Source organism: Schistocerca americana, chromosome X, assembly GCF_021461395.2.
Source record: "Schistocerca americana isolate TAMUIC-IGC-003095 chromosome X, iqSchAmer2.1, whole genome shotgun sequence".
Lineage (NCBI taxonomy): Eukaryota > Metazoa > Arthropoda > Insecta > Orthoptera > Acrididae > Schistocerca > Schistocerca americana.
Genome location: NC_060130.1, coordinates 869,473,039 through 869,483,728, shown reverse-complemented (window position 1 = coordinate 869,483,728; position 10,690 = coordinate 869,473,039). Strand labels below are relative to the sequence as shown.

At 46.0% G+C, this 10,690-nt stretch overlaps 1 protein-coding gene across 1 annotated transcript in view; it reads left to right on the top strand.

The window, feature by feature from the left end:
- The first annotated feature begins 212 nt into the window (after positions 1–212).
- Positions 213–10,690, top strand: part of LOC124556361 — a 118,435-nt gene continuing 107,957 nt past the window's right edge. The window contains exon 1 of the mRNA XM_047130327.1: positions 213–337. Within this exon, the coding sequence (XP_046986283.1) occupies positions 221–337 (117 nt within the window). The 5' untranslated portion in view covers positions 213–220. The remainder of the gene's footprint in view (positions 338–10,690) is intronic.

Sequence of the window (10,690 nt, the reverse complement as noted above, 5' to 3'; positions counted from 1 at the left end):
ACTACGTAAACCATTTTTCCATTTTTCTGTTTAATGCCAGTTGCTGGTCAGTCATACATGTGGATGTGTTCTGTTGGCCTACAGGCGAGCCGTGATCGGTGGTAGTGCTTTGGAACTGGGCGCCATGTCGGGCCCTGCGGCGCCGGCGGCGTCTACGTCTGCGTCGACGTCGGCGTCGGCGACGGCGGCCATCGAGTTCAGCGTGGACGCGGACGCGGCGATGGTGCCGCAGGGTGCCAAGGACGACCTCACCATCGTCTACCACCCGTGCAAGCGCTACCGCCGCCCGCCCGCGCGCCGCCACAATCCGCTGCTCGACACCATCAGCTGCATACAGGTACGGCGCTTTTTCTCTCATTCTGCTTATACGTTCTTAACGTATCCCTATGTCACATAAGCACACCGAACAAAAAATTTGTCGCCCAGAAGACATCTCGTTAATACCGTGTAACACCCCTCTAGCGGCTGACGCATGGTCATCTGCTGCGTCGAGAGGACCCCCCTTATTGTCGCTGTGGTGCAAACATGACGGTGGCCCATATATTGTTGGAATGTCCTCTTTTAACCGCCCTCAGGCGAACTTTTAATCTCCTGGGTGATTTATCATCTCTTTTAGGTGACAATGTCTCTACGGCAGATCGTGTTTTAAGTTTTATTCGAGCAAGTGGCTTTTATAGGTCCCTCTAATTTTCTTGCGTCACCCTCTTTTGTGCTGTATATTTTACTTAGTTTTGTGTTGTACTTCGACTCCACCCTAATCTTTTAGGCTGGAGGTTTTTAACGTGTTGCAGGGTGGCTGGCTCATCCTATTATTTTCGTGATCAGCCAGCCACAGTCCTCTGCTGTACAGTTTTAATTCCTTCTGCCTTTCTTTTCTGTGTTGTTTTTGTTGCTGTGCTCCGTTTTCCGTGTTGCCTCACCATTGACCTTGAGGCTTTTTCTTCCCCCGGAATTTTTATTTTAGTGCTTCGCCTGACTAGCGGATAGTTTCAATGTACTCTGTGTTTTTATGAAACAAGGGACCGATGACCTTTGTAGTTTGGTCACTTTAATCCTTAACCCAACCAACCAACCCCTCTAGCAATAATGGTGTCCTCAGCTCGGAGCTTCTTTACGTGTGCCATGTCCAGCTAAAGCCACACACTGATGATTGCGTCCGGCAGAGCTACCAAATTGCGGCAAGTTCTCTCCTACTTTCCACCCGCTGGTCCAGATAGTCCCAGACTATCTAGACTATCTCATATGGAAATGGAAATGAGCATTTGGCGTTATAGGCCCAGAGGCCCCTTACGGGGCAGGTCCGGTCACCTTGCTGCAGGTCTTATTACATTCGACGCCACATTGGGTGACCTGCGCCCCGGATGGGGATGAAATGATGATGAAGACAACACAACACCCAGTCCCTGAGCGGAGAAAATCCCCGACCCAGCCGGGAATCGAACCCGGGCCTCTTAGGACGGCAGTCTGTCACACTGACCATTCAGCTATCGGGGCGGAGTTTTCTCAGATGAAAACTGGTGATTTAAATGGCCAGTCGAGGTGACAGAGACCTGGATGTTCGTTACACTAGCAACGTATTCTTGCAGTCCTATTAACACGACTGTTGTCGTCTTAGAAGACAAGAGTATCCGCAACATACTCGTTACGAAGATGTGGGAGAATGTTCGGTCACCAAGAATGTTAAAATAAACACCCTGGTTCATTTTCATTGTAACCTGAATGGTTAGGCCCAAAAAATGGTTCAAATGGCTCGAAGCACTATGGGAATTAACATCCGAGGTCATCAATCCCCTAGACCTAGAACTAACTAACCTAAGGACATCACACACATCCGTGCCCGAGGCAGGATTCGAGCCTGCGACCGTAGAAGCAGCGCGGTTCCGGACGGAAGCGCCTAGAACCACTCGGCCACAGCAGCCGGCTGGGTAGGCCCAAAACATGGTATATGAAATAGAGGAATGGGAAGGGAAGGGCAGGTGTAGATGGGAAACTAGTGACTTCCAGCCCCACAGGGCGTTGTGGAAATGCAATGGCGAAAGTTGAAAATTTGTGCTGGACTGAGACTCGAAGCCAGATTTACCGCCTCTCGTGAGCGGTTGCCTTAACCGCTTCGGCCGTCTGCAACGGTCTCTGGACGACCGAAATTTCATGTACCAAAATGTTGCAGAACCTCCTCTGTCTGGATTTCACCCTCCATGCATTGCTGATTATATGTCTCGTTGGGCCATCGGTCCACTACACGAAAAAGGACAGTATGAAGTTTGAATGATATTGTTCCTGTAACTGCATGAACGGCAAGTTATTATTTTATCCTCGACATGATTCGATGACTGTACTATCGTAATCATGTGGAAGGCCTCCATTCCTAACTGTTCTTAGAGAAAACAAATTATCGATATTCCGCAGATACGTATGATGTAGTCACAAGCTTATGATGTATCTGGTACTGGAACTAACAAATTACATTACACACGTCATTTACAGTTGTGACATAGTCAATAGTTGTACGGACATGAAAGGTACTTAGTTATTTGGTACTGAGCGAGGTGGTGCAGTGGTTAGCACACTGGACTCGCATTGGATGGACTACTCTTCAAACCCGTCTCCGGCCATCCTGATTTAGGTTTTCCGTAATTTCCCTAAATCGTTTCAGGCAAATGTCGGGATGGTTCCTGTGAAAGGGCACGGCCGATTTCCTTCCCCACCCTTCCCTAATCCGAGCTTGTGTTCCGTCTCTACTGACCTCGCTGTTCACGGGACGTTAAACACTACTATCCCCCTCCTCCTTATTTGGTAGTTAATGCTGGCTGGATTTTCTGGGTGAAATATTTATAAAATGCAACTGATAAAGCAATTATTAAAAATCATGAAATTTAGATAAGGATTTGGGATTGCACTGTAATATAAAAGACTGTGTTTCGGATTTATTGGCCAGCCGGGGTGGTTCTAGGCGCTACAGCCTGGAACCGCGCGACCGCTACGGTCGCAGGTTCGAATACTGCCTCGGACATGGATGTGTGTGATGTCCTTAGGCTAGTTAGGTTTAAGTAGTTCTAAGTTCTAGAGGATTGATGACCTTAGAAGTTAAGTCCCATAGTGCTCAGAGCCATTTGAACCATTTTCGGATTTATTAACGCAGCACTACAGATAAAGATAATCAACCTAATGGTCCCCACTTACGATATAAATGACGTAGAGGTTCAGTAACAGAGAGAAACTGATGCACATAAAACTGTCCACTCGTTTAGGACTGCTTTTAATATCCGATGGAATGTGAAAGGTTGGAAAATGCGTGCCTCAGTGCGTGCAGTGGATACACAAAAGATATCATTAACACATCTGTTGTTGCTCTCTGTACCACAGGAAAGATATCTATGTGACTAGTATAGGTTCAGCAGAAAGGGTGATCCTCAACCACGGACAGACATGAAATCAAATAAATATTTTTAATTGGCTCAAATGGCTCTGAGCACTATGCGACTTAACTTCTGGGGTCATCAGTCGCCTAGAACTTAGAACTAATTAAACCTAACTAACCTAAGGACAACACACACATCCATGCCCGAGGCAGGATTCGAACCTGCGACCGTAGCGGTCACGCGGTTCCAGACTGATGCGCCTTTAACCGCACGGCCACACCGGCCGGCCTATTTTTAATTTATTTTGAATGAAATGGGAGGAAATTGCCACTGCATGTAGGTATTCATTCGACTGGCAAAGCCGCGTACTGTGCATGTAGTATATTGCTTCATACGTTAGTTAATGATACAAGAACATGTGCGCTGTGTGAGAGACTAGTGGTTACACATGGTAGACATGTGGACAAAAGAAAACTCATCTTTTCAAAGAAAAGTACTCCTACAACTAATCCACATGTCTGGTAAACAAGCGCTGAAGGCGCAAACATTTAATATCAACTGGAAGAATAGAATGCTCAGTTACTAATACAGACAACGTGATGGGTTACCGAAACAAAAGCACTGGCACAAAACCTGCTGTAAATCAGCAAACCGATGAAACTGAATTAATGCTGTGAGCCAGAAATATTCGCCTTGAATAAAGTTGAAACATTTATGGTCAATTAAGTGTCCTAACAGTTCAGAAAGACTAAGTCGCTTTGTGCTACCACTCCACATGGCACCCAGAAGAAACTTCTTGAGTGCGAGGTCGCAAAAAGGCAATGATGTACGGCGTTCGGCATTCGACGCCCCACATATTGTCTACCATGCAGCCACAATATTGGCTGCTAATAACTAGTGTCGGGCCTGGAGGTATCCAATGGTGAGCACAGCATGTGGGTATGGATCGTAGTTGAACTGCTCAGTCGACTAGTAAAACACAGTAGTGGTACACTGCTAGTGGTGTTTATACAAAGCTAAGCAATGACAATGATAAACAAAGCAAATACTGCATTATATCTACAACAACAGTTTACGAAGTTCACAATTCGTCAAAAAGGACCCCAAGGAATTTTTCAGAGTGACAACGAAGTGGCAGATGAAATATTAGCGTTTCTGCAAGATGAGTCTGTGGAATGTGTGCTGTCGTATACGCTCGACTGTGCGGTCTATGTGCATGAGAAGTTCAATGATGACGTTACGTGTTTAACAAATAAAAGTGATACTGAAACAGATGTCGAGCCATGCAGTTCATCATCCTTGCTAGTAAAAGAGTCTCAAATCACGTCTGCACTGAAACGTAGTAAAGAACCATAGTTGTCCAAGATGTGGGCGCTAAACGTAATTGCGTACGTGAAAGATCTTCCCTAGTATTTCTATCGCTTGAGCCTTGTCCCGCAGTCACAGCCATCGTTACTCGGATTTGGCATGTTAATGTTTAAGGGGTGGCCGGATGCCCTTCCTGCCGCCATCCCGTACCCGCCGGGACGGAATTAGTGCACCCCAACTGTGTGCGTCGAGTGTAATCCATGGAATAGTGCGAAAGTGGTAACTGAGGCGGAACATGGGGACCAGCCCGGTAGTCACCTAGCGGGATGTGGAAAACCGCCTAAAACCACATCCAGGCTGGCCGGCACACCTGCCCCCGTCGTTAATCCGCCGGGCGGATTCGATCCGGGGCCGGCGCGCCTACCCGAGTCCAGGAAGCAGCGCGTTAGCGCTCCCGGCTACCCTGTCGGATCGAAGATCATCCCCAGTACAGTAAAAAAAAGTTATGTACATAAAATTACGCTTGACTAGACTACAGTGATTCCAACTGAAGCAATGGATGGTTGCATAACTTCAAACAGTGGTACAGGATTGGAAGACGTAACATAACGAAATTTCAAACAAAACTTCGACTTGACTATTCACAGCACACTGCAGAATCGACAAGAAAATTTGTAGATGAGATAAACAAACTGATCCCATCGTTCAGTAAGGAATTTGTTTTCAGCTCCAACCAATCGGCATTTCAAGAGGAAATGCGAATGAAAGAAAACCCGGAAATTAAAGATACCAACGCCACGCGGAGTGGCCGCGCGGTTAGAGGCGCCATGTCACTGATTGCGCGGCCCCTCCCGCCGGAGGTTCGAGTCCTCCCTCGGGCATGGGTGTGTGTGTGTGTGTGTGTGTGTGTGTGTGTGTGTGTTGTTCTTAGCATAAGTTAGTTTAAGTAGTGTGTAAGTCTAGCGACCGATGACCTCAGCAGTTTGGTCCCTTAGGAATTCACACACATTTGAACATTTTTAAAGATACCAAGAGAGTTGTATCAAGATCAACTAACATCAATGTCTTAACGCATTCTTGTACAATAATGACGACTGTTAATCTGGATGATAAATTGGTTGGAAAGTCATTTATTGTGCTGCGAGAAGCTGGCGGTGTCCTGCCCCCTGCTATTCCTTCTCGTATGCGTGATCTTGTGAGGCCAGTAAGAAATGTTTACGTCACAGCAAATAAGAGTGGGAAATGGGCATAACAGAACTTTAGCTATGGTATAAGCACTGCTTTTGACCAATAGCTGGTCAAAATAAATTGCTTTTGTTCGATTCCTGGTCTGTGTTCCTTTAGAGCAAAGTATCCCACCGGAGAAATGTGTGAAATTGCACTTCATACGACCTGGAACCACAGCCTCTAGATGTCTGTTTTATCCGTGCCTATAAAACATATTATCGCACTATCTACAGCTACGCCTTAATGGATAGCCAGTTGCACGATAAGCTCCAGGACAACCTGTTTCTCATTCGGTTGCATGCTATCACGTTACATCAGTTCTCACCACCCCGTTACACCAACATCTGTGTATATGCATTTTTTAAGAGTGGGTACCTAGCTGAACGACCTTCACGGTTTATAACTCGCAAGGAGTTGCCCTTCTATCTTGATGGTGCGAACGTTTGTGATCGCTGGACGGCCGGTGTGGCCATGCGGTTCTACGCGTTACAGACTGGAACCGCGCGGCCGCTACGGTCGCAGGTTCGAATCCTGCCTCTGGCATGGGTGTGTGTGATGTCCTTAGGTTAGTTAGGTTTAAGTAGTTCTAAGTTCTAGGGGACTGATGACCTAAGAAGTTGAGTCCCATAATGCTCAGAGCCATTTGAACCATTTTTTTGTGATCGCTGTGGGGGCGCCATTTCTCGTTCGGTGTTCATGGTGAAAGTCAGTGGTTTGTTTTGAACATTTCTCGAATGTCGACGATGTCCATTCTGTGAAGTGTAATACATAGAAGGTTCATCTCTGCATCTCCCGGACACTCGTTTTCTGTCGCCCTCCTGATGCACATGGTGAGTCATTAGCAGCTAATATTTTTCCTTTCATAATTGTTTGCACAGCACTTTGAAATGAGCCATACTAAAGATTGAGCTTGTGATCTTGCACTCAAGTGGTTCCTTGTCAAACATTAACACGCACGAAAAATCAGGTGGGAGTAGTTACAACAAATACCCCTAACATACAAAGGCTGAAATACACTACTGGCCATTAAAACTGCTACACCACGAAGATGACGTGCTAAAGAAGCGAAATTTAACCGACAGGAAGAAGATGCTGTGATGTGCAAATGATTAGCTTTTCGGAGCATTCACGCAAGGTTGGCGCCGGTGGCGACACCTACAACGTGCTGACATGAGGAAAGTTTCCAACCGATTTCTCATACACAAACAACAGTTGATTGGCTTTGCCTGGTGAAACGTTGTTGTGATGCCTCGTGTAAGGAGGAGAAATGCGTACCATCACGTTTCCGAGTTTGATAAAGATCGGATTGTAGCCTACCGCGATTGCGGTTTATCGTATCGCGACATTATTGCTCGCGTTGGTCGAGATCCAATGACTGTTAGCAGAATATGGAATCGGTGGGTTCAGGAGGGTAATACGGAACGCCGTGCTGGATCTCAACGGCCTCGTATCACTAGCAGTCGAGATGACAGGCATCTTATGCACATGGCTGTAACGGATCGTGCAGCCACGTCTCGATCCCTGAGTAAACAGATGGGGACGTTTGCGAGACGACAACCATCTGCACGAATAGTTCGACGACGTTTGCAGCAGCATGGACTATCAGCTCGGAGACCGTGGCTGTTGTTACCCTTGACGCTGCATCACAGACAGGAGCGCCTGCGATGGTGTGCTCGACGACGAACCTGGGTGCACGAATGGAAAAACGTCATTTTTACGGATGAATCCAGATTCTGTTTACAGCATCATGATGGTCGCATCCGTGTTTGGCAACATCGCGGTGAATTCGCATTGGAAGCGTGTATTCGTCATCGTCATACTGGCGTATCACCCGGCGTGATGGTATGGGGTGCCATTGGCTACACGTCTCGGTCACCTTTTGTTCGCATTGACGGCACTTTGAACAGTGGACGTTACATTTCAGATGTGGTGCGACCCTTGGCTCTACCCTTCATTCGATCCCCGCGAAATCCCACATCTCAGCGGGATAATGCACGACCGCATGTTGCAGGTCCTGTACGGGCCTTTGTGGATACAGAAAATGTTCGACTGCTGCCATGGCCAGCACATTCTCTAGATCTCTCACCAATTGAAAACGTCTGCTCAATGGTGGCCGAGCAACTGGCTCGTCGCAATACACCAGTCACTACTCTTGATGAACTGTGGTATCGTGTTGAAGCTGCATGGGCAGCTGTACTTGTACACGGCATCCAAGCTCTGTTTGACTCATTGCCCAGGCGTATCAAGGCCGTTATTACGGTCAGAGGTGGTTGTTCTGGGTACTGATTTCTCAGGATCTATGCACCCAAATTGCGTGAAAATGTACTCACATGTCAGTTCTAGTAGAATATATTTGTTGAATGAATACCAGTTTATTATCTGCATTTCTTCTTGGTGTAGCAATTTTAATGGCCAGTAGTGGAGAAATGTTAAACATGATTATTATTCACACATGAAATATTCAAATACCTGAATCCAGACAAGGAAAGAGCATCTGAAGGACGCGCCTGACCTTACCTACATCTTGGCTGAAAGACGAAACGTCTCTTACATGTCCGGCTGAGTCTGTCTTCCTGCTAATATTATCTCATGGTAGCATGGGACACCATTAATTTTTCTGAGAAACATGCAATTTCCTAGAGTGTTACTCGAAAGTGTATGCTCTTTCTTGTACTAATTACAGATTTCTTATCGAGCGAGATGCTGCGCTGGTTAAGGCAATCCATTCGTTGTTCATAGCAGCGGATGTGAATCGCCGTTTGAATAACCTAATTTGGAACTGTTGATGATTTCTCTAAATGACTTAGCAGAATGTACAATATAGCGCATACATCAGCGGAAAGACCCGGTACTAAACGCAGTGCGTGGCCTAGTTGTTGGCGTACCCCTCTAGAGCGCGGGGGCCTGTGAGGTGCAAGAATGGGTGCGGTTGTGGATTCGTCAGCGGCCGACCGCGCTCTGCAAAACAGGAATTGATCGTATCTTCTCCCGGTGGGATAAATTTGTTGACATGTATGGTGATTACTCTTGAATGGAACCATTCTATGTTCTGGTTGTCCCCTATAGATCGTCTGGGACTGCAGTATTTATATCTGTGGGTTATAGTAACTGTTGGAAGACGATGTGTATCAGGTAGTCCGTCATAACCAGGGCTAATTGCTCTTCTGGGTGAAGCCGCTAAACATTAACAGTTGGTCGTTATTTTTAGTTATTTGACACATTATCCGTCTTAATCCTATATCATTCCTGTTCCTTTTTACTTAAGAAACTATGGCAGATGTTTCTTCAGTTTGCTTCACTCCAGTCGCGATGTCACATCTCTCTGGAATTCTGTCTCTTTGATTACAGCCCAACAATGAATCCTTCTTTCGTGACAAGCCTCTGAAAAGCCTAAGAATGCCATGGAGAAGTGACTCTTACGAGTAGATCTACAAAACTATACTCTTATATCTCTAACGTCGGTCTGTTGTATAATTTAGGAATCTGTAATGTTCTCACATATTACGACATTTCTAGAGGCCGAAAATCTCTTCTGCAGGAGTCAGCATGGATTCCGAGAACAATGACAGTGTGATAGCCAGTTCGCTCTGTTCGCCGACGAGACGCAGAAAGCAGTAGATAGCGGCCCCAAAATTGATGCCGTATTCCTTGACTTCCTAGAGACGTTCGATACAATACACTGCCTCCTGATGAACTAAGTAAAGGCATACGAAATATCAGACCAGCTGGAGGGAATTCTTCAGACGTAGAAGTAACTCCGGGCATACCCCAAAGGAGTACTGTAGGAATACTACTTTTCCCAACATACCTGCTGGATACCTTCGGAAGATCTACGCGGTTGATACTGTTGTATACGGTGCAGTCACAACGTTAGAAAATTGTAGCGAATTGGAAGAAGAACTGTAAAATATTGTTTCTGAGACCCCCTGGGGATCTGCGGCACCTAGCCAGGGGGTCCGAGACGCAAACTGAAATGTGTTGTAATAAAATGGAACCCATAGATGTTATGCAAGAAGTATTTTTTCACTTACTAAAAAGAATGCAATTAGAAATTATACCAACGTTTGTAAATTTAAATGTTTTCTTACTTTACTAAATTTCTCTCCTGAAGCAGGTCAACCGTTATACAGGCGACGTCATGGGAGGAAAGCCTTCTTTGTTAGCGAACTTTTTGAAAAGCACTTGTACATTAACTGCCCAACGCGTCGGAATTTCATGAATTTTATCTTCAAGTGGCGAAAAACTCCCCACCACTACCACCAATGTCAGTTTAAGAAAGTAAAAGTCAGTCATTCCTCTGCTTATTAAGGTCAAGTCTCAACCCCTCCCCTACCCTCCCCAATTGTGGAATTTCTAAAAAAGTCACGAGGAACTCCTCCCAAAATATGTTCCTAGATCCGCCTCTGCAAGTAACTCTTGACTCAAAACCGGTGCGGTTAACGTAAAATTATCTTGAAAGATAGGTCGCAACAGAGAAATAAGAACATTGCTTTGATTCAATCAGTTTGTGAAAAGATTAAAAGTATCAAAACGACATACTGACACAACATATATATAGTTAAGATTCACCGGCCATTTGACCACCTTATTCTGTGCGGATGCACAAACAGTGCCCGAACTCTTCCGGAAGTCGGCAAAAAGCCGCGAGTAATGACTATAATGGGCAGGGGCACTATCAATATAGTGGGACAATAAATTGGGAATGTGAGTCTCACGGGAGGCGTGCCAGAGATACGTCCCTGCAGTCGCACTATCCTCTGTGTCCTCGGTGGCTCAGATGGATCGCCGGCACGGTA